Genomic DNA, 26454 nt, shown 5'->3' on the forward strand with positions numbered 1-26454 from the left:
ATAGTCAATAGTGTTACGTAACAATAACTTATTTAGATTCTAAGAACCGCGATTGGGACCCAACCGAATCGGACTGAACTATTCTCATTTTTTTTTTTTTTTTTTTTTTTTTTGAAACCAAACTGGGCTGAAAATAATGCATTTTATCTGAGGAATGGACTGATTTATTACTCCTGAAAAATATTGAACCGGACCGAACCGATGATTCAATAGTTTTTGTATGTTAGGACCGGACTGACTATGATCGGACCACGCAGAGCACTAGGGTCTGGTGATGGGAGTTGTCACAAATCGCTACCGCCCGGGAACGACGGAAATAAAAAAAAAAACGGCCTGTGCACGACGTTCATACGCCGTAGTACAAAACTATGAACAATATTAAAATATTTAGCCGCGAGGTCAAAATGTTTTTTCATTATAATACATCATGCATGATGGTAAGTGCACAATACATAGTTTAATCATTAATACAATAATTGCGTCGCTTTATTTGTAAACATATTATTACATAAAATATATATTACGGATTATACAGATAATATTATTGTAGTTTTTTCGTTATATAATATGACGTACTTACATAATAATAGGTATAGACAGACACAAGCACATAGTATTTTAATGTTCTGGCGGTGGAAACGCGAAACGCTGGTGCGAGTAAAACATAATAATTTTTATAATGATGATAATAACATAATAATATTCAATAATAATAATGTATAATATATAGGTAGGTAATAATATTGTTGAACGATTCGACACGTATACGACAATAATATTAATATATTATTATCTCAAGCACGACATCATCACGGTATGTTAAATATCGTTTAAAACACCGACGGCGGCGACGGACATTCGAAAATATGTAATATAATAATAATAATAATAATAATAATAATAATTATAATAATAAAACGAATAATACAACGACATATCGAGTCACACATGCGGTAAATCGACCATCATCGACATGGTGATGTACATATATATATATATAATAGTAATAATGATAACGTTAAAAAGGAAATGAAAAATGAAAAAGAAAAAAAGAAACTTTAAACGTTTTCCGTCATCAGCACCGGTACGGCATAATCCCATGCATATATATATATACAACTGTGAAAAGCCATCGGTCACACAATCTATCATCGGCGATGATCGATTGACTTCACTCGACCCGTTACCGGCGAGTGTTTCGGCCGTAGAATACCGGAAATCCGGGACGACGACCCAAAGACGGAAAACGCTGTACACAATAATAATAATATATATATATATATTGTTTTATACACATTGCAAACCCCACTCGGAGGTCCGACGTCTTACGGGATATTAGGAAAAATATATCCGAATAAACAACGATCAAAATCCGATGGTCAAACGAAGGAAATCGAATGAATATAAATCAAAAAATAATTTGACGAATAAAAACATTTAGTTTAAGTGTCTATTTATTTTAAACAATTTTTTTACTCGGACTTTTTCCGTTTATTCGGACTTTTTTTTTACCGTTTACCATTTTTACAGATACACTATATTATTATCGTATAAATGTAAACAAAAATATAATACACGAATCGTTTCCGGTCTATAGCGCACATGCACGCGGGAAGGATGCTTCCGGTGTTACTAGTGCGGCGTCGTCCGGTGGCCGCCACCGAGAGGCGAACGGTCTGACGAACAGGCCGTGTCCGGCGAGGACGGCGACGGCGACCGGACCGCGGCCGGGACCGCTGACAGTTGTGGCGGTGTCACCAAGTACGGCGAAAACCTGAATCCGTTGGCGGCCGCTGCCGCCGCTTGGTGTTGTTGGTACAAACTCTGGTGGTGTTGCTGTTGTTGTTGGTGATGGTGGTGCTGTTGTTGTTGTTGCTGCTGCTGCTGTTGATGGTGGTGGTGGTGCTGCTGCTGCTGCTGCTGGTGAGCGGCGGCGGCTGCAGCGGCCGCAGCCGCCGCCATGGCCGTGGGACCGCCGCCGCCGGCCGCGGCCAACTGTTGGTAGAGACCGGCCGGGCCCTGCATCGACGCCCACTGGTTCCACAGGTGTTGGCCGCCGGCCGCCGCGGCCGCGTTGTATATGCCGCATAACGGGCCGTACGGGCCGCTCACGGCTGCCGCGGCCGCTGCCGCCCGCAAGAAGAGCTGCGACCTGGCTGCCAGCACAGCCCGTTCTTCAGCGGTCAGCTGACTGAGACCGCCGCCCGGGTCCAACAACGGCGTCCTGAGCATATGGTGCTCGCTCAACATCGACTCCATCGTTTCCCTGCAACAGTCGACCCGTGTGTAAGTCGGTAATAATAGCCGTTTGGTGTGGGTGGTGGGTGGTTGCCGGTTAGGGTGTTTAGATTTAGAACTCGACGTCCATTTAATTATATCGTATTCATGACGAGTGAGAAAAAAAAGGGCATTTAAAGTCTAAAATATTATGTGTTTATTGTGTATTAAACCCGCGTGGATGCAAATTATAGACTGTTCTTAGAAGTATTTTCAAAACAAAAATAATTGTGTGGAATATCACAACATTTGTCAGTCGAGTATTGCCAACCACCAAAGTCTGTCAGGAAGTGATTATGAGACTGACTGAGGTACGTATATTTTGTCTGCGGATCATACTAATTTGAATAATGCTGAGCCGCAACGTTATTATAAATGCTTTTATGTATATTATATTGATTTGCAGGGGAACGCGTGTTGCAATGTCTATTTTTGCAAAGGAAAATAATTCACTCCTATATACATTATATTTGCGGGGCCTCACGTTACGATTCCGGTCCCTCACAAGTGTTGTCTATATCCAGTTAAATAATATATTACGTATTAGTGACGAGGTAACCATTAAGATCGATTTACCTTTCGAATTCGGTCAGCCTCGACGAATCCCGGAAACCTTTGGCAAACGGATTGCTGTCGATTTTCAACTTGGTTATCTGTAAAATGAGAAAATTAAAAATTAATAAATAACATTGTATATTTTATAGACGGTAGCAGAATTTGATGGTACACTATTATATTGGTAAAAGTTTGCTACCGAATAGCAAATCGTTCATATAACTTAGTCAGCTCATTGAGACACGATATTTTCGGTAAATACCGCGGTATTTACCAAATCACTATCAGTCCTAGTTTAAACGTTGTGTAAGAACGGTGGCGGGCGGACGACCGAGCGAATAAATAATATGACGTATAATAATTATCATTATCGTCATCACTGTATATAAACCATTGCTGCCACAGTTGCCGAGACTCGACGTGTCCATGACATGTCGGACGTGTGGGCCGCAATATATATAGGTAAATACCGGTATACCACATACCACAATAAATTATACGCGCGGGATGTCCTGACAACGGCCGGGTGTCTAGCGGTGTATGTACCTACTTAATATATATATATATGTGTGTATTTACCGCGCACATAACAATATTATGTAATACACACATATATATATATATTATAATATTATGCTCGCCCGACGACTACCTGTCCCGCTTATTTGTAGTTGTCACCACGGGGAAGATGCGACGAGTCCGCGCGTAATGGATATCGATTTGTTTCGGTGAGGTCTCCAACGAACGGCCGTCATACCTATATGTACGTATTATATGACTATTATACGTAGGTACATATATAGTAATAATATGTACACATACGCATTGTTATTATAGTGATATTATTGTGTGTATATAGATATTATATTTATATAGGTAATATATAGGATAGGATACCCGCGGTGTGTATTTATCACGGCGCGAAAAAAAATACCGACCCGAACGAGACTTTGATAAGTGGCTCGACGACCACCCTGCCCCTCCCGCCGCGCAACCGACACTCGACGAGACTGTAGACGAAGAGTGGTTAAAAAATAATGGCCGCCCATAACCGCATATATTATATATAAGCAAGTATAAGTATATATGCGTATACAACATTAATATAATACATATATATATATATTTATATACCACGGTTACCGCACTCTCGGGTGACGTATGAGCGTTTCCGACGAGGTGTCGGTGCTGCGCTCAGGGTGGCCTAATTATGTATGCGACGTAGACGGACGACGACGACGACGTGAGAGCCGTGGCTGTGGGTGTGGCATTTCGACGGGCCGGTCGAGCGCGGCGGGGGAGGCTTCGCACTTCCGGTAACCGTATTACACATACCGCGCTAATGCGTGTATATATATATAAAAACACCAATATAATGTATAATGGTACATGTGTATGAGTATGTGTATATGTGTGTGTGTGTGTGGTGCGTCTCAGGGTCGTCACGTACGACGGTCATCAAACCGCTTTTTACCGCCCCTCTTCCCACCCATTCGCCCACTCACCGGCCATCGTCTCTGCTGTAGCCGGTGGTCCCCGCTCATATATTATATTATTGTAATAATAGTAATAATATATATATATGTATCACACTGAATTATATTATAATACTATTCTGATAATGTATTATAAACAAAACGATATCGTTCCGCGACTAAATTAAAACAAAAAATTTTTTTTTTAAAATTGGCGTGCCCTAATACGAAAAGGCCGATTACAATGTGGATGCCCGCGAATAAGACGTGATGATTTCGGATTTACTATAATTATTATTCGTAATTTAAACGTTTCTACGAGTGTGAATTGCGTTTTATCGAATTGCTATTAAAATCGTCGACGGACGATTCTTCGTAGATGAAGTAAAGATGTCGTAGAGAAAAGTAAATTACTGCAATATCCTTTTGACGGCGGCGTTCCGCGCACAATACGTTTCTATTTGTACCTACACTGAAAATAACTCTCGTCTTATTTGTCGGTCTAAAAATAATACTGAAGATGGGTGAAATACTGAAATACGAGACTGAATATAAAATAATATGTTCTCGACACCGCAGCCTGTCTACTGAATGATGATGCGTATGTTTTTAAATTATAACAACGACATTTTAATGAAATACACTGCACTGTTGGAGTTTTCTTGACTTTTTTGCTTTGACAGCGTTAAAAAGGAACTTTTTTCGCAATTATTTCGGGTTTTTTTTTAAATTGTATTTATAATAATCGTGCCAATAGATCTTATTAATGTGCCATATTATGACAAAGGGTCCGCCTATCCGCCGTCAACCAAAATCTGTAAGTCTCATAGCAATAAATTATAGAACTCCGAAAAACAATTTTTAAGGATTAATTAATTTATATATAATATCCATATTTACTATAAGAAAATCAATGCCATAGTATATTAAACCGATCTTTAAATTTCTACTAAACCGATGTAATACTGTAATACTAATACACCAGATTCGGAAATCGGAAATACTGTTTGTCAATCCTGACACTCAGGTATGTGGGAAATGGAAAGGGAAATGCTGTTTATAAATTATTGTTCCGAACAGGTTCGTACACTTTGCAACAACGTGTAAAAATATGGTCCAAACGGGATCTCCCCGAAAATATAACCCACGCTAGAAAAATAAACCTCTCAAGGTCCAAGACCATTTAGACGTAATAATTTACTTATTATAATATCATTTCTGTCATCCGCCAAACCAGACTTCGATCGTATTAAAGTGTTGATATAGCCACTGGGTAACATGTTTATTATCTATGATATTTGAAAATCCACGATATTATTTTATTTCATAGATTATGTTTTCTGCTAGGACGTTTTCATTCTGTATATATACTTGTTTTCCAAATATTTAAATCGATTATATTATGTATTGTCAATAACAATATTATTTACAATGTCATAAACATGTTTTGTTTTACTTATAACGCGATGAGCAGTTTTCGAAATCGTATGCCAAAAATGAAGATAACGTTTACCACGTTTACCCAAAAAAATCTGAGTGGGCTCCCTCCCTCCTTCATCATATACGCACATCGCACACACACCCCACACAGGTTACGCCTATGACAACGATGATAGACGTCGCTCGTGGCACGAACGCAACGCGAGAGTCCGCGCGACCGTAATTTATAACGCACATAGGTAGGTACATACATCTACACCTACCTGTACGTATATAACACATATAGCAACGTGTCTATGCACGCGCACGCCGAGCGGTATTATCGTGTCGGTACGAAAATTACAGGGCAAACGACCTATCGATAGGTCATTAATACTGTATTAGAACAAATCGGAATTAAACGGCCGTATTGAATTCCTCACTCTCCCTCTCTCCGTGCTCGCGGTCTTTTTTTATTATTTTATATGTGTACACATATATATATATATATATATATACATATTTTTTATAATAAAATAATATCTTTTCATGTTCGCCGCCGCACACGTAAATTACAACGGTAATAATAATAATAATAATGTATTTTTTTTTTTATACAAATTATTATTATCTCTCTACATCTCCACCGTATAGGTGTACGTATTGTACGGGTAAAAAGTGTGCAATAACATGACGGCGGCGGACAGTATTACGGGTAGGTACCATATATTATAATACAATATATTAATATGAATAATGCGTTTCTTTTCGTTATCGATCGCGGTCCTCGTGCTGCGACGGCAAAGATCGCGGCGGTCGACCGCGATTTATCGGCTTTTAATTATTGTGATATAGGTCCGACGGCGGTCCCGCACGCAGTCAAATCGGATCCGTCGCCGGGCGACCGGCTGGAGACCCATCGATTCCGCAATAGTGTACGGACAGTTTTAAAATAACTTATGGATTCTGCCTTCAGTACAAATTTTTACACGAAATCTTCCTGGTTACTACTTATCTGTATAAATTCATTAAAAAATAAATTTACACAATATTTTGATTATTCAAAACAATATTATATTCTTATTTGTTAGATACGTGCCATAATAAAATGTCGATAATTTTATTATCGAATACCAAACGAAAGATTTAGTTTTTGATGCAGGTGTACCTACATATAATTTGACATAAATTTACAAAAATTTAATAATTATAACCATGTACGACTATTGTTTAATAGTTACATTTTTAACATATACAATATACCTGTACATATTACTAATCTACAAAATAATGTTATCAAGTACCGGATCCAATAAATATTAAGCTAAATTAAGATTTGTAATCCTAGCTTGTTCAAGAAGTTCATATTTTCTCTACTACTTTAAGTAAAACTTCAAATTGCCGGAATTGATAGAATCGGAAGAATCAGAATTTAGTTAATTTTCTAACCTTTGTGAAAAAATTGATGTATCATAATTAAAAATATTAGTACTTATGACTGGTACATTCTATGTATTGTCAGCTTGGCCTTCTTGCATACATAATTATTATAATCAATAAGTTAACAAGCAATAACCAAAAAAAAGTTCAAAAAAATACCATCATGTATATTTATTGCACGCCTTAATACCAATTTTTAAATTTAGTACTTAAGAATAAAATATTTGCCAACAATCCCAAAGCTCAAAATATTATTAATAAATTTTAACAATTAGCAAAATAATATTAATCTTAGTATGTATTTTCTATAATGCTATTATTTTACAAAAATAAAAATTCTAACTATAATAATTATTATTATAGTTATGTATAATTTTTAATCTTTTACGATATTTTACGTTTTGAAACGTTACGAAAATAGCACCAGATATTAAATAAAACATTGTTTTGATTTTTTTTCTTATTCAGTTTGGCGCGATAGGTGTATTGTAAAAAGTTTTAAAAAAACCATGTTTATATTTTAATGCCAAGTACTACCTGTAAGTAGTAAATAAATTACATAAAGTGTGTACAATTTATAATTTTTTTCGAAACATTATAATAATTTTAAACATTTTGTTAAAAATAAAAAACCCGATATTATGTATAGAAAACGGAAATAGCTTTAGAAAATTGCTTAGTATTAATAATTGTATCTAATACCTAAATTACTGCAGATGGTATTCTTTTTTTATTCCAAAAGTTGGCATATGATGCGGTGATTTTGTAGTTTATTTCGTTTAAATCCCGCTCTAATCTTTCGAGCGCACTATCACAGACAGCAATGTCAGCACAAGCTTCAGTAACCAATTCGGCACATATGTCAACTGCAGCTTGCGTGACACTGGAATCCGATAGAGAAGCTCAAACATTTCGTTGCGTGTAGAAATTCACTAATTGCCTACGATAAAAATGTCGTCTGAAATGTATTCCTACGGTACGGCATATTGTATTAAAGTGCTGTAACGACATCAAAAACAATTTAAATTGGGACTTTGGTTTTCCTAAGATGTTTGGGAATGTTTAAAATCGTTGATGTGATGCCAACTGTTTGATAATATGCGTTTTCGTTGATCATCAGCGTAATGACGTTACAATAATCGGTGTACTTTCAGTGACCGATAATATTCGTTGATATGGCGAACCACTGCATCGCCAACGGACCACGACTGATTAGGTGAAAACCTACAGGTTTGTGTTTTGAACTTTGCACCGTGACCGTGCTTATATATAACATCGAAGGTTGCGTAAGATTTTTAATAACTGCTGCAAAACTCGTCCAATCGTTTTTATGCTATTTTAATATGTATATCGCAATCCGCGCGTATCAGGGACGATCCATTTATATGTGCTGAGTTATATGCGCCAAATTATATAGCTTATTAGGTCACGTATATTATATACAACGATAGCGGAGTATAGGTGAACTCGGTTGTGGGAATAATAACGAATTTTAAAGATGATCTCATCGCGATATTATGATAATATATCATTATTCGCAATCCTATATAATAGTATTCACGATTGACTGGTAGGTACACATCGGCTATCCCACAACAAACTAGCGATCGCGGACTAGTTGATTGCAATAATATAATTTAATGACACGTACACTCGTGAAAAGACATATGTATATATCATGTATTCATGTTAATACGCACATTATATACGTATACATCTGTAGGCATCCGGGTATGGTATTAAAAATGTGGAATTGGATTTGGCGTGGCACGTCCGAAAACGATTTTCGGTCCACATATTATTATTATTATTATTATTATTACATAAATATTAATATCTGTAAGAGCCGACACGGTGTATACACTGGGCGACGAGATATTCTATATTATGATGATGGTGTTCCCGAGCGGTGTGTTTGAATTTACGTTGGAACCGACTAAACGGCGACGAGCCAATAATGCGATATTAACACAGATGTATATAATATGTATAGTATAGGTACATATTATATAGGTACGTATTAACTATTATTTTAATATACACGACACAGACGTATATTATAATATTCGACCTGGTATATTATTATATATATACGATCGCGGCATGTTTAATAATAATAATACTACGTTGGTACGTCCCGAGTCAGTATAATATTATTGTTATTATTATTATTATTACTCATACGATTTCGGTCGATTGGGTTTGAAAAAACGTAGGCATAACAGAAGCTCGCGGTGTCTATCGAGCCGGTAGTCGTTCTCGTCGGCACAACTGCAGCGGCGGCGGAGGCTGCAGCGTTCATCATCACGTCGCCCAAACGGGCTGTCACTATAATAATATTATATATTATAGGCGAACACCGCCGCCATATAACGTTATTATAATGCCGAAATCGATAATTAAACGGGTTCGGACTCATTACGCCCGTAATATATATATAATAATAATATTATTATTATTATATTATTATTTTTATAACGCGGGCCGGTCGACTGTAGGCTATTATAACGTTTATGTCGGAACGCGCGTGTAATAAATTTCGGATGTGAGAAAAATTAAAATAAAAAAATCAAATTCATAAGCTCGGACCCGCCGAATAATGATATACGATAATAATTCATCGCCGCTCAACCCTTTAGGTATATACGTGTGAGTTGTGTGTGTAATATTATTTATAAATCGGCTACTTACTACTACATAATATTATAATATTTTAATAATATCATAATGGTATATATATATATTACTATTAATATGCAAAGATCGCCGCCGAAACGTTTTCGAACAATAATTATTAATCATAATAACAGTATGCTATAGACATTATATTACTATCGACGGACAGTCTCTGGCGGCTTGGACTCATTTCGCGTAACATTTCATTAGACGGTTTATATTATTATTAACATTCAAGTGAGAAATAAGCGCGCGGACGGGTGAACGCGCGTGAAATAGCTGCCGGACTGCGCGTTACAGCTATTATAATAGTATAAATGTATATATTATAGTATGAAAGTCGATCATCTGGTCACAAACCAAAAATGAAGTGCAATCAAGTCTCTCAATCCCGCTGACGACTATTGGCCACTTATGATAATTATTTTTACCAAATGCCTACTGTATTACTATACAATTCGTATTATATAATATATAAATTTATTATATTATGTAAAGAGATTCTTTTAAAGTTAAACATTATTGACGTTTTTGTAATTTTTTTTGTTTTATACATAGCTTAGAAGCGATTAAAAAATGTAATTTTGAAAAAATAATTTTAGCAGTATATTCTTAAAAAATCGATTATGTACTTATAATTAAATATTGAGCGAATCGTTAAGCTATCTGTTAGTATATCTAAGTAACAAGCTGTAAGTTTGTTTGTTCAATCGATTTAAGTTATTTAGTAGTCAATTATTAGTAGTTAGTTGCTAGTCATAGGAGTTTTTATTACTCCACTTTAAACAAAACAACAACGATTAAAAATAGTATTGTAAAAATATGTTTTTCAAAAATGCTGTTTTGCTGCAATGAATATACTTCATATTATGCAACGACGCAAATTATTGTTTATTATTGATATGTTTTTTCGTCCGGTGCAGTGTGCTTATATTGCATTATAAAATATGAGGCAAGCCGGTGTGGACGTGTTGTACCACAGTCATTGCATAATGTTAGCGAGGTGTTAATGTTATTATCTGCATTAACGAACCGACGGGTTCGCACAATTCATTCAACGCGCGTTTAATTGCGGGAAAAACGTTGGATTCACTTCAACTTTCGTCGTTGTTTCCCGTTAATCTATTATTATTGTTTATAATTATCATCTTTTAATATTACGTCATCATTTTAAATTTAATAACCCCCCATCAATAATGTTTTTTATGTTTTTATTATATTATTTATGTCCTTTGGGTACCTATCATAATTTTCATCATGGTCCAATAATAATAAAAAAATATAGAAATATAGAAAACCATCAGGAAATTGTTGCAGTCGATATAATATCCTTTCATTTCGATTAACTTATAAGTTCGCGTATAAATATTGATTGATATACAAAGTAATCGATCCATTTATGTACATTTTAGGAACATGTATTTTTGGTTACAAATTCCGAAGCAGAAGAAGGTTTGGAATAATACTTTCGATACATAATAATCGTTTTTCGAACGAGTAGTTCATAAGTTATAAATATCTAAAGTTAAGAATAAGAATAATATATACTTCACGCATCTTAATTTTAAATATATATAACTAAATTACCAACTGTAATTAACTATAGTCGTTCGAAGTTCAATGTTTTATATGTAGGTGCTGGAATAATCCAAAAAATATTCTGCAAAAAACATACAGCGATGTATACAAACCCTATCCATATAGTTAATAGTTATATAATATGAGAGTAATATTATATGCTTTCATGGTTTACATCTAAAAATGTTCATTTGACCAGTGTCTCATCCTGATTGCCAACCTCAAATAGTATTTATTATTTTAGTTAACTAAAGATCTATATTATGCCAAATTTCTTAACATTATAATAAATTAATTTTGTAATGCAAATTTTAATTTCTCCCGATTAGACCATATATACCTATTTGTTATTTAGTAATTTAATACTCATAATATTCGTATATATATATAATATAAAATATTGATAACACAATTGCGGTATAAATTCACTAACGATAATACATAGGTTTTTGAAAAATCGTTTTTGAACGTGATATTTTTATACATACAATATAATATAATTTATACTTATTTTTCCGAAACAAATACTTCTTTAAATTTCAAAAAAAAAAAAACATAAAAACCACACACGCACGATCATCACACTCGAGTAAAATTGTTACTTTGCCGTCTTTGAGATTAGTTAACTATACTCATTATATGTATAACCCACACGGATAGCAATAAAAAGTATAATATTACAACAGTGCATGAACAATAATTCTAAGGCGAGCGCACTGAAATAAATGGTCCGCGACGACGGTGGAACATATTATACATGTAGTCGGTGGTTTATTATTTTATTTATGCAGTATCGTTAAATGAGAAAAAATCGACCGTAAATTAGTAGGTACCTACGAAGAATATATATTCTATTTTCGTTCTAATATATTATTATATCTTTGTTGGTCATTGTATTTTCAATACAATCAAAATTAATTTATATTTGTATATTACCTATATAGTTCAAGTAAAAACAAATAATTCTTCTACATGAACTTTAAATCTAATTCCTATGAAGCGCAAAAATTGTATGATTTGTAGAGTTTTTCATCTAAAACCTCAAAAAAATGAACTTGGTCATCGATTGAGCTTTGAGCTTATGCACATTCAAAGTACATTCACGTGAGCTATGTAATTACTTATATTTATTTACATATTATTTATCAGCATAGGAAACTGCAGTTTTAAATTATTTTGTAAAATATACTACGTGCGACCGATTTGTATTATACATATTATTATAGTAACTATACCGAATTTATATAACCGTATTTGAATTCGTATGTATTATTTCAACGCGATAAATCGGTTGCTGATGTAATCGCGGGTGGAAGACAGTGACCTAACGCGAAAAAAAATGCTTTAAAATCGGTCGATCGGCCGACGGTATAGTGGTGCGGCAAAAAAAGCATATATATAATTCGCAAGACGTGTGGAGAGCGGAAAACCTTCAAAAATCTATACTCGATAACATTATAATATATCGTGTTTGGCGGGAGGTGGGAAAACGGCAAACGCGTTACCCCGCGAGCGACCCGAAACGAAAACAGACGAGGATACAATATATTATTATAATAATATATAGGACGGAAATTGAATTAATAAAACCACTCGGGCAGAGACCGCGACACGAGGTTAATAAATAATAGCTGTCGTACACAGTGTAGGGTTATATTAGAATGTTATGAATCGCGAGGGGCGGGTCATGTGAGAGACAAAAGAAAAATATAATAACAGTGAATTGAAAAATTAAGTCCTAATATATACAATTCTGGAACCATGGTATACTGTAAGGCGGTCCGTCCAGAGATTTCTGGGTTATAAGTGTTAAGCCCTCGACAGCGTATACAATGTGGAAGGGAGATGTATAATATAGAATATAGATTATTAGTATACATATATCGTATCGGAAATTTCAGATCGAATTTTGAAGACGACAATTTATTACAGCGCTAGACAATATACTTTAATGAAAAATAATAAATCTTCTAACGGTTAATATTTTATATGGGTATAGCCGGTATAGGTATGTATATTACGTTTCTACTAAAAATTATTTACGTCTTCAGAAAATTTGGAAAAAAAATTGGCAGAAAACTTAAAATTGAGATACGATAATAATTTACCACAATTCTTACATTTCACTGGGTTATTATTTTCAACAATTAATTCATTATTATTTCGAAAAATATTAAGATTATTATTATCTTTCAAAACAATTAGGTATTTTAAATATTTTGAGCGGAGTTAAATGTATTGATTTTACAATGTGTGTTTTTTTTCTTGTCTGCAGACATTCATCACTCATCATATATATGACAATAATATTTTGATTTTCAAAAATTGTGGTGGTTTCTAGGTAAAAAATTGGATCTAGTAGATACTTCGAAGGGTCAGAAGTAAAAACTTCTCAGTATTTTTTTTTTATTATTGGGAATACCAAATAATTAAAATAAGGAAAAACGGGAAGTTATATATAAAAATTCAACTTTTGGAAAATCTACGAGTAAAAATGGATAATTGAAAATTTCACTAAATGCATAATATATTATTGTTATTTATTTACGATAAAGTTTTCAAAATATTTCGATTGTTTTTCAGCTATTTATAGGCATCATGAGAAATGTTAAATTAAATTTTTTTTTATAAACAATTAAAAATTATTCGTAGCCTAGAAATGTTTGAAAATGTATTACAAAACTCTTCATATTATGTTATTAATTTCTCAATTAAATATATCGAAAATCTGTAGTCACAATATTTTTTTTATAAGAACTCAAAGTTAGAATTATGAAAAAATTTATAAAAATTATTAAATTATTCTGTAGTTAGTAATTGATACAAAATTGTATTAAAAAAAAAAGTTAAGAGTCCCGTTCGTGATGTTTACAATAAGGGGAAATATTTAGGCAACATACAATCTCGTCGCCACCGACCGTGGCCTTTATTATATGTTAGTCATAAATAATAATGAGTGAGCAAGGTTGTACACGTTAATGCTGGGCTTTCAACGCAGTCACATTGTTTTGTATAAGCATTATTTGAAAAAAAATTTAATTTTAATGAAAAATAACAATTTTTAAATTTTTATCAAATAGTATTGATTAATTTGTTATAATTGAAAAAATAGCCGCTACGCTAACATTTGTTTTCTCTATTTATCTCCTTCTCCTATACGGTATAGGAACAAAATTATTCCGTATTTCCACGATTACGACTCTCTAGTTCAGTTTAGTTTTTTAATAATAGGTGCCTTTTCCTAAACTGAACCAGAGAGTCGTAGGTAATCATAGAAATACGGAATATCTTTGTTCTAATATTATATTGGAAATAATTAAGAGAGAAAACAAATGTTGTCATAGTGGCCCCTTATATAATCATAAATACCTACTTGAAACTGTCCACCATTATATTATCATAATTTAATCAACATTTTAGAAATTAGTTTTTCATGGTATTAAGTTAAGGCTTTAAAATATGATACAATTTTCTCACACAGCAATTTATTTTATAGATTTTTTGTATCGAAAAGATATACGTACACCTACAACGGTTTAATTAGACGGCATTGAAAAGCTCAAATCGGACGGTTTGTCACTTTATGACAAAAATAATTTTCTCATAGGTATTTATATAATTATTTATCGTTCAATTCAAACCTGTTATGTATTATGAAATATTTTCTTCGCTGTCCGTTTTTTATATAGTTTATTTTTAAAATGATTGTACCGCTCATCCAAATATTCGTAGAAAACATAGAGTTCTCTATTTTCAGTCAAAATATTTATTACTTTTACCGAGGTAAATATTCTATATATACTTTAAACGTATACTTTTATATTACATTTTTTTTCGAACGATTTTAAGAACGAGAGTCTTTAATGACTTTCGACATGGCCAACACCCTCCCTCCCTTAAATCAATTTTCACCAACCGCGGGTATACCCTGCTACAACACACTCGCCTCCGCGACGACACGGTGAACGTAAACGACAGGTGATATAATCGTTATCGTTATAATGTTATTGTTATTATTATTATAATATAGGTATACGTAATGCCTATAGTATTACATTATATATTCTTCGCGGTTTTCGCGGCAGTGTCGAGCGCAATAACAATAATAATAATAATAATAATCGTGGCGGACGAAGAAGAAGAAAAAGAAGGCGGCGGCGGCGGCGGCGGCGTTTTAAATTACAGGGCGAGGTGCCGCACAACATTGATTGGTTATTAATAGCGACGTTGCACACAATAATAGCTACCTATAATAATATTATACAACCCGCGCACATGCACACACACACACACACACACACACACACACACATATAAACGCACACAGATTATATACACGCGCATACACGACCGAAGGTGTTTTCCCGCGTCACTCCTCCCGGCCCATCGATGCGCTCTCGTGAATAATAATAATAATAATAATATCTTCCTGCACACGATAGCCCGGCAATAATAATAATAGTAATAGTATAATATTATAATAATGCGCGAGTGTTTTTTTTTTTTTTTTCGTCTCCTGCGGCCGTCCCGGTCGGGTCTTTTCCTTTTCTCGAATCTTCACGCGGACGACGGGCGGACGGGCGGGCGGGCGGGCGGGCGTGCGCGCGTAATAAATGTAAAACGAATCTGGGCGCGCGCGAGCACACACACCACGCACACGCTGCAGCCACGTCCGATCGGCCGCCGACAAACGCGCGAGAAATAAATATATTATTATTATTGCCCAGAACGTTGTTAAACGCGTGTTGTAGATATTAATAACGATATTTTATACGGTGAAGAAATTTAGTGAACACGACTTTTTATCGGCTCCGTTAATCGACGCGTTATCGGCGCTGTTAAATCTTAATTATATCGTCTCTGAACGCGACGTTAGCTAGGCATAATATAATATAATGTACGAGTACTAATACATTATATTGTGATGGTCGTCGTCGTCGTCGTCGTCGCTGGTCCGAGAGCCAAACCTCATATACACGCGACTCTGTATATACGTATATATATATATTATAATATAGCAACACAGACGAGCCCCTAGCGTTTCCGGTGTGTGTGTGTGTGCGAACACGATGAACCGATTTGGCACGCACACCCATCCGCGTTTGTGTTTCGCGTCATACAGACGGAACACAATCGATCAGCTAAACAGTATGATACTTCGTAATTTCGAAAAGTATATACGAACTTTCATGAAAATATTCCTTTTTATACAACATTTTAAAGTCGATAGAATAAATGGCGTTTTTGGAAAATAATTGTATTTTCTACTTGTATATTTTTCTTATCGTCAACAATTTTAATGTTTTTTGAACGACAGCACACGTTTTAGATTTCATTTTCCAAAGTAGGTAAGTTGGTTTTCTAAAAATTTGAATTGGCTCATAAAAATAGAATTTTGAACGAGTAGTTATAACTTTATCATGGTTATAGGTATTTAAAGTTTAAACGAAATGAGTATAGACTGGCAAAGGCCGAGTACCCCGTTCAATGTTGGCCAAACAGATTATTTCATATTAGATACTATATTAATACAAGTTGATACTTATCACTATAGATAATTATTCATAGAAATTAAAATTCTATATATTAAACTTCGTACAAGAGTTTTGAAATTTGGAAGATAAAATTTAAATGTATGCAGTCATAAGAAAAAACTTTAAAACAATAAAAATAAATAGAAATAGAAAGTATGACTTTTTTCTTCAAAAATGTAGTTTTTTAATAAATTACCTAAGTATTTTAAATTATTCAAAAAAAAATATTTATATTTTTTTAGAAAATGGGTTCAGCTTTTATATAATAACGTTGTATAATAAATATTAGTAAGCGTCAAGTGATGATCAATTTGAAGGTGCGATGGTGGGGACAGGGGACACATCGAGGTCTGTGATGATATCATATAATAGTCCGTTCGTAAACGTCAATGGAATTTATTGACTCAAGAGTCAAGATGTCATAATATTTGTTATGCGAAAGTTATGCAAGGAGAAATTATAGACAAAATACTTCCATCAATTTAAGTGTAATTAATTACAGATTTTTTTTTTATGCTATTATACACGAGTAATGAACGGAGGATGAAGGTGTGACGCCGTAACAAACCACGGACATAGGTATATAACACAAAATAGATAATAGGTAAAAAAAAGTTTACTGCAGGATATATTATTATAGCCATTTGTTTACAAATATACTAATAAAAAAATATAACACTATATAATATAAGAGATACAAAATATCGAAAGTTCAATAGTTATATAGACCAAAAATGTCAAGCCCATTATAAATAACTAATAAGAACTGCGGATGATGGCTATAATATATGAAAGTAAAATATTAAATTAAATTACATTGTAAAATATTAAATTTTCTATGTAATAATAAATATTATCTCAAATAAAGAAAAAAATATGCTGAAAATGCTATTACTCAAAACACCTACATTTAAAAAGAAATAATGTTTTCACTCGCTTTTAAGCAGCATAATCCATTGCTTAACATCTATTATTATTATTACACTCGCGACAATATTATAATCGTATACACCATTAGACAGTTTTGTAACCAACACACTTATTTTTAAAGAAATCAAATAATTATATTATTATTTTAATTGTCAGACAACTGTATAACTAAGCTGTTACATTAATAATTTAAGCATCACCTTTAAACGACGTTCCAGTTCCGCATGTGTAGGTATGATGTCTCGTGTTTTAATAACTCGGCTATTAAAAATACGATTTCGTGTATGTAATATATATATATATATATATAGAGAGAGAGATGAGTCTGCACGACTGAAATGAAGTTAAATAATCGGTTTCGTCGTGGTCGTTTTTCTTTTTGCCAACGTGTAAATCGTAGTGCGTACTTCCTATATACATGACGTACATACACACACACACACACACGTACATATATACACACAGTGCGGCGGCGGTATGACGCGCTAGATGGCCTGTGAAAAGCCTTCCGAATTAGTGAACTATATTCATCGGGAGTTCTTGGCGACATCGATATAATTAGCGGGGCGATAGACGAACGCCACGGGCGGGCGCGCCCGTGATTTATCGCCCCCGCGGGAGCGGACGGACGTGCGTTTTGGTACGTTGCCTAAAAAAATACGCCTTCGCACGCCGCCGCCGCGACACCGCACTTACACCCGAAAACACTAAATTAACCGACCGAAACAAATGTTCTGGACGACACGGCGTTATTGGACCAAAGTGTTTCTAATATAATTCAAAATCTCTTGTAATACGTTCCTGTATACATGCGATATTATATTATGCCGTCCTTCTCCCCGATGATAATACAAGTCCATCTATCCGTGTCGGTCCTTTATACTCGGATAACCCCAAGGCAAAAAAAATAACCCTACGGCAATATAATTACGTATTATGCAACTCAGCTTATTTATATGAACTCTGCGTTTCGGCGACTCGCAAGTTTTGTGTAGGCCGCGGCGACATTATATATACACCAGACACATTTCGTCCCAAATCGCTACTGATTAGCATTCGAGAGCTAACTGCCGGTGTAAGATTTAGTTGGCAGTACGGTGTGGGGTCCTCGAATAAATGAGCAAGAAGTATATAATCATTTATTGCTCATGAAATAATATTACAATTCTCTTTGTTTCCCTATGATGTAAACTGTGGTAAATGATCAATCATTAAAAAAAAAAATTGATTACATTGTATACAATATACGTAATAATATGTAAGAGCATATTACAATACTACCTATTTTAAAAACAAAAGTTAAAACTAGAATTTTTTAGTTACATAAAATCATGAATTGCAGATAATTTTCAGCCGAGTTTTAAATAAAACTCACTTAGAGTAATACTTGGTTTAAACAATTTTTAGCAAATAATTATAAGATAAATGTTACCTAATAATTATATTATACTATAACTATATATATCAAGACCATCAAGTGCGTCATCACAGACCACAATAATTATCAAGAATTCCAATAACGTTTTTTTAATAATTACTTCATTTGTGGGTGTTCACCGTTGAATAATTACAAATTTGTGGGTGAGGTTACTTGTTATGTATATTATTATAAGTGGGTCGGGGACATCATGGGATAGTGATGCGTGTACTTGGAGCTCTTTTAAATCTACTTCTACCGTCTCCGACCATTTTATCGAATTTTGCGGCCTTTATTCTCTGTTATTATGATTTATTATGTACAAGTAATTGTGCCAAAGGCGTACCCTACTAATATAATACTATTACTGCATTATAATAGTTTGTAAACGCCCGGGATTCAGTCGCGCGCGGTGTTTATTTTTAATAGCGCACGAGTATAATTTGTTGCTGCAACGACATTGAAAAGCTCTTGCTGAGACGCGATAAATAATAAAATGAAATTTTGTCGACCGTTGTGAATAATACGGTTTGCCGTGTATGCGGTTTTCTTGGAATCTTTCCCGAGAATCGGTCGGACGCGTAATAAAATTTAAACTCTCGTGTCAATCCGTAATGATACATTATAAATCACGGCATTCAACTATACGTATAAAATATAATATATAGTCGAACGTATCGTACGAAGTATGGAAGTAACGATCTATGTATTATATACCTATATATTGGATTCGCAATCATTATTCTGTATTATAATACCTATATGTTACTATATAGCAAAACCAAGCACGATGATGATATACATGACTTATTTTAGAGGTCATTGCGTAAAAACAATTTACATTGCAGCCCGTGCAAAAACCTAACATAATCAAAATAGGTAAGGTACCTCCTAGATAGATTATTATATAACGAAACAGTGCAAAAAATATCACGAAACGTATCAAGATGATATTGCACAAAAATAAACATAATACCTATAAATTTGGAATCTAATAAGAGGATCTCAGTTAATTATATTATATTTGTTTGTTTTCTCTCTCCCTATCAGGCATATTCGCAACACGGCAAATGTACGTTAAGCAGAACCAATTTTGGGCTGTTAGCTTTAGTATTAATGCGGATTGACAGATTATTAACAAACATAAAGTTCAGAGCATTTTCTCTGTCTGTACGTTGGCACGATTTTCCAAATGTATTCTGTGTATTATACGGATATATATATATTAACTAGTCATATCAGTATAGTGATATTGACGTTTTGGTACGACCGTTCGCGTTCATTTCACCATTCAAAACATTGTGCGTCATCGGAAACAAAACGCCGCAGTTGATGATTTTGTCAGTAAATAAAAACTGTTATATTATAATATCATAATATAGGTATAGGCAGTATGGTAATAATTATACTTATTATTTTAAAGGGCCCGTCGTGGAGCCGCACGAACGCATCGTCGTGGTGGTCAGAGATAATATTATAATGATGACGATAATAATAATAATTTAATATTATATATAAGAGGTGGGCCGGGCGAGAACGCAGATTATAATAGTTTACGTACAGTAATAGTATCACAGGCGACGAAGGGGCTGGGCCGCGACGAGGTGACGGGTCATTACTGTACATATACAGGTGTACATTGTATTCAAATTGCGTGTTCTTGTCGATCGGCGGATCACCGAAAAAGTCGTAATTTATCGAGCCTCGGGAATCGACCGTAGCATATTATCTTATAATAATATACGAATCACATAATAAATCTTAAACATTACACGTGCCAGTGGCGCGTGATGGTTGTACCGGGAATAGGGAGCATTCGCCATTCCTCTGCTATAGCATTTTACCGAAGGACCAAAGTTATAATGCTTTACCCCCTTTACATCCCGGTTCTTGTTTAATCAGTGAGTTAAAATAATACGATATAAAATATTTTTATCCAGCGATAATAATGACAAAAAGTATAATATGCGGAGATCTAATAAGATGTTATAGAAAAGCCGCGGTTCTTATAATTTTCGCCAATCGAGAAACAGCGTTTTGTGATTCTATAAAATATTATAGTTATGTTGTAACTCGAATTGTTTGTGCAGTTAATTTCTCCGTCGGCGAAACGCTATTTTAAGTGATATATATGTATTGAAATTACTAAAATGATACTCCTAAACGCGTGCGGTAGCCTGGAACGCTTTCGAGAAATTAAATTTAACGTGACGACAGCGTCATCGTAAATGAGCTATACAAATGATATTATATTGTAAGATGTGTAGTGGCGTGTTTATTATTGCGAGGAGGGAGTGATATGGATGGATGATTTTTTTTATATTGCGAAAAAACAGAGTTGGCGATATTTTGTCAACGAATGTCTATATAATAACAATCAAACATAATATTCAATTACCGAATGTTGTGTTTGAAAAAATAAACTTGTAATATTTTAAATGTATATAATATACTATACTCGTATATTATTAACACTATATAATATATTAAAATTATAATTTTTAAGTTTAAATTATAGTTGTAATACGTTGTAATATATTTTAGCGAAACAATTTAGCTAAAAATTATTTTAACCTTATTGGTGCAGTTAATGGGTAATCATATTATACATAATAAAGGCATTGTTACTGTATTTATATAACATTATTAAGTAATCAAAACGTTATGAGAATTTACCACTGGATGGTGAATGGGGCGGAGCTCTCTTCGAGTTAGTGAGCTCTGAGTAAATGCACGTCCCCCACACGAGAAAAAATCTCAAATACATCATTGAACGCAAATATATATATATATATAGTATAGAATATATAGCTGTTAAAACCGAAACCAACCGTGTCTTGCAGATTCGTGTTTCATAGAATTTTATATTTGTAGGTTTAATGCGATACATAATATATATACCAATAAACTGCAACTTGAGAGAGTTAAAGAAAAAATAACATTTGGGCCGTTATTACCTTCTTCCGGCCTAAAACAAGCTTTTTAAGTAGTTTTATTTTTGTCCCGATTATATTTTTATCTTTTGAGACTAACCTTGAAACGTCCACCCCTCGAAGTCTTATAATGTATTTTCATTGTAAAATTCATCTTATTTTTATAGTTTACAACAATGTTACATTCATTACACAATGTTTGCTAATTTCCTTTTAACTTTTTTAAAAATCGACCGCTATCCATGTTTTTTTTTAAATTAATATTAATAGATTGGTGTGTTAAATGGGCGATTTTCGTTTACTCGTCTATCTCGTTGATTTAGATTTGGACATAAGTTTATAGTGACGTGGTGCGTTCGATACCAAAGTATGACGAAAGCCGGTGTTTGGCAAGTATATTTAATTTTAATATAAAAGTTCTTAGTATTTTTATTACAGACTCGTACTCCTCGACTACCTTTAATCTCTGTCGGCGATAACCAAGACACCAACTGTTGGAAATGTGTCGTGTATACGCATAGCAAACGTTGTATAATATTATAAATCACTGATATCATAATAATATGTTATATATTTTATAGATGTGTGGTGCGAGATAAAAGGGGATTAGTTAATTTGGCCATCATCTGAATATTTTACACTATTTTATAGCAAAAAAAAAAAAAAAAAATCTATATGCACGTGGTGTTATCGAAATATTTGATTTCTTTTAAATTATCCATCATGAGAAAAATTAATAATCCATTACAGTCCAGTTATATAAAAACGAGACGTTTTACTGACTGCTTATTCCAAGCCTCGTGCACAGTATTATGACGCATGTGATTCGGTGAAAAGACAATAAATCATAAAATATCGTGTAGGCATAGTTCGGCGAGATACTTTTTTTCAGTGGTGGAGGAGGGGGCTCGAGGTAGTAGAAGGAGTCGAGAGCGGGAATGCTCGCGTGCGCACTCGTTACCGGTAGCCGGACGGCGCGGCGGCGACTTGACGCGTCCGTCTTTTAACAGTTTTTAACGGTCTCTCACTCTCACTCATTCCGACTCTCTCGCCGCAGCGCGCGTCGCGTCGTCGGCGGTGGCGGTGGCGTTGGAATGCGGTGGCCCGGGGGCAATAAATTACCCCGAGTTGGCACCCCTGGCGCGGTGTGTGGCCGCTGCCGATCTCGCGCCCACCGCGAGAGCGCACACACAATATACACACACACACACACACTAATAATATGATATATTTAAACACTTACAAACACATACGCGCGTTATGCGAACGTCACACGAAAACGACATTATTAATATTAAATTCCGAACGAGTACCCATCCCGGGGGGGGGAGGGGGCGGAAGTCAGTATTCTCCGAAAAACCTCGGAAAACGCGTCGCATAATGACAATTAGTTGTATATTACGATATAGCTGGGAGACGCGCGAAACATTCAAGAAAAACATTTTTACCCTAACGCCCCTGCTGTCGTACACATTTGTACCTGCGGATATAACAAATCGCCCACACGTAGCACGGACTCAACCACTTTGCGCACATTTATACCTATAAAATACTACTCATTCGTTTACAATTTTACGACTCGTTTGTGCGCAAATAGTTTGGATTGTGAACAATGGTTACTCTTTTTTTTTTAAATAGTTTATGAACATTTTCAGATAAAATAAATATAGAAAATAATAACAAATTATAATAATAATAGTGTGTTATGATTTAGGAGTTGAAAACAGGATTTCGTTGTTCATAATTTTATGCTTTAACGGGTAAGTTTAATCAATCACAAAATTTGCAAAAAATATTATTACCCGCGTGCGTAAGTAAATTTCCAGTTTCTACCCGTTAATCTAATGGATCTAATCATTTTAATGTGATAATCGAGTTTTGATAATGAAACACGTAATTTTGTTTAGGTGGAAAATGATCTAAGGTTTTTAAAAGCCAAACCAATGGACAAAAAAAAAGATAACAAACATTCAAGACGTCGCGATGTGTCAACAACTAAAAATATCTAAAATCTCAATAACAAATTTCACCATTGGATTTTGTTCTTAATTTTCTTGTGCTGCACTAACTTCTAATACGTAATTCATAGAAACGACTAGTTAACTTTATAGAAAATCGTCAACGCGTGTATATTTATATAACACAGACTTACAGTGTAGAAAGAACATTCAAAACACGGGTTCAAATACACAATATTATAATCGACATCCAAGCCGTCTAATTATGTTTATTGTTAATACAGACTAAATTATGGTAGATTATATACACTATGGCGTCACGAAAATAATATGAAAGGACGATTAGGTAATAAGTATAATAATAATGCGAATATGAATCTATACGAGAGTTGGGATAACTAATACAGAGAACTTATTCGTTTTTTTTCCACACGTTATCGCAAGATTTGATAACGACATTACACGCCGCTACGGTGTTAAGCCCAAGATTTGTGGTACATTCATCGACATTATTCAACAGTAGGTATACCGGTATGGTAGTCAATTAAGGTTAATATAATATTTATAGTCACAAATATGAATATATTATATTCACACACATCGGTAAATTACCTATAACGTCTGTTCAAAGCGCCACTTGTATATACCTATACGATTGAGACGAATGCGATAAGATTCCGATCCGTAAGTTTACCAGACAACTCGAGTTCAGTCCGAAGAAACGTCTGTGTTATAAAAAAAATAAATAAAACATCACGAATACTGTATTTACAACAAGCAATAATATACTTTCCTCGCAGAATCTGAATAAACGAGCCGCTCGTGAACCGGTTGTGGTAGCGCATATTTTATTATTTACATAAACGGGCGACAATATAAAATGAACTATTTTCACCACGTTTCACTCCTCCTACCGGTAGGGAGTCTTTTAACGGTTTTTCCTCGCCACCACCGATTCAGCTCACAATCACGCCACACAGCGATGCCGATAAGTCGTCTGACACAACGAGGCGAACAAAATTTCATTTGCCGACGCCATCCGACAACGACCGGTTTTGAGTGCATCACGCGCGACGACGACATTTTCTGACTGTATATAATAATATGCTATAAAGAGTATATACTATATAGGGTGTGCTTAATGTGGTGAATTTTCCATCGACTCTTTTTATTTGTTATTTATATTTTAAAAGATTCCATATATATATACTATATATAGACTGTTATATTGTATAAATAAGCAGAGATTGGCCGATCCTATTTAATGGGTTCTTGTTTTTATTTACTTTGAATGAAACTTATATAACTATCTATGAATAATATTTCAAATTTCAATAGGTCGCAATTGTATTTGAGAAAGAGGGCGGTGTTTGGAAACAGTCGAGGGCATGAACCTCAGCAACCACGAAAAAAGCATGCAGCCGTATATGTTTATGGCACATTCTGCAGGATTATGTTTTATAATGATATGTTTATACTTTAGTATAGATATTTAACCAGTGTTTCAACCATTTTGACAAAAATGAAATATTGAATGTATCATTATTCTACATACGAGTACGATAGAAAGAATTAGAGAAAACTTCAAGGGCGGGGAGGGTGTGTTCTTTTATGCAAAAACTTCGGTACAATATTATTGCAATCCAATTATTTGTATAATAATTATTAATAAATTATTATATATTATAGTTATTAATTGGTAGGTATCAAATGAAGTATTAGTTGCATGCAGATTGCAGTTAGGAATTTTACCAATACCTACATATCAACATATCATTATATATGTACCTAATTATGCTGTCTTAAGTTGAGAATTGTAAAAGTTAGTTCACATATAGCTAGCTTTCAATCAAAGCGCTTTGTGGTATATAATATTTATATATTATTCGACTGCTGCGATTCAACTCAATTAGCAGCAAAGAATATTTTATTAAGGTAGTAGGTACTTGAAAATATTAATATCAATATGAAAACATGTTATAGAATTGTTCGTTTTTATAATTTTATCATATGAAACTACAAATTACAATAACTCGTATAATATTATACTATACTAATTACAATTTATGGGCTGGTATCGACAGTATCGTAATAATTATAGCTACAAATCGAGTGAATAAAACTATAGCTTGCCCGAGATTATGAAATAGGGAGTTACTACCCAAGCTGAACATATCATTACTTAATAATTAATAATATATTTTTATGGTGGTATAATAGAAATATTAACAGCTTTATTACATGGCGGTAACACGCGCGGAA

At 34.2% G+C, this 26454-nt stretch overlaps 1 protein-coding gene across 1 annotated transcript in view; it reads right to left on the bottom strand.

Moving 5' to 3' along the window:
* Nucleotides 1–456: 456 nt before the first annotated feature.
* The window catches only part of LOC132926963 (T-box transcription factor TBX20-like), a 61787-nt gene continuing 35789 nt past the window's right edge, over nt 457–26454 (bottom strand). The window contains exons 5-6 of the mRNA XM_060991392.1: nt 2854–2930; nt 457–2266 (exon numbers count right to left, since the gene is read on the bottom strand). Of these exons, the coding sequence (XP_060847375.1) occupies nt 1633–2266; nt 2854–2930 (711 nt within the window). The 3' untranslated portion in view covers nt 457–1632. The remainder of the gene's footprint in view (nt 2267–2853; nt 2931–26454) is intronic.

This window comes from Rhopalosiphum padi, chromosome 3 (assembly GCF_020882245.1).
Source record: "Rhopalosiphum padi isolate XX-2018 chromosome 3, ASM2088224v1, whole genome shotgun sequence".
Lineage (NCBI taxonomy): Eukaryota > Metazoa > Arthropoda > Insecta > Hemiptera > Aphididae > Rhopalosiphum > Rhopalosiphum padi.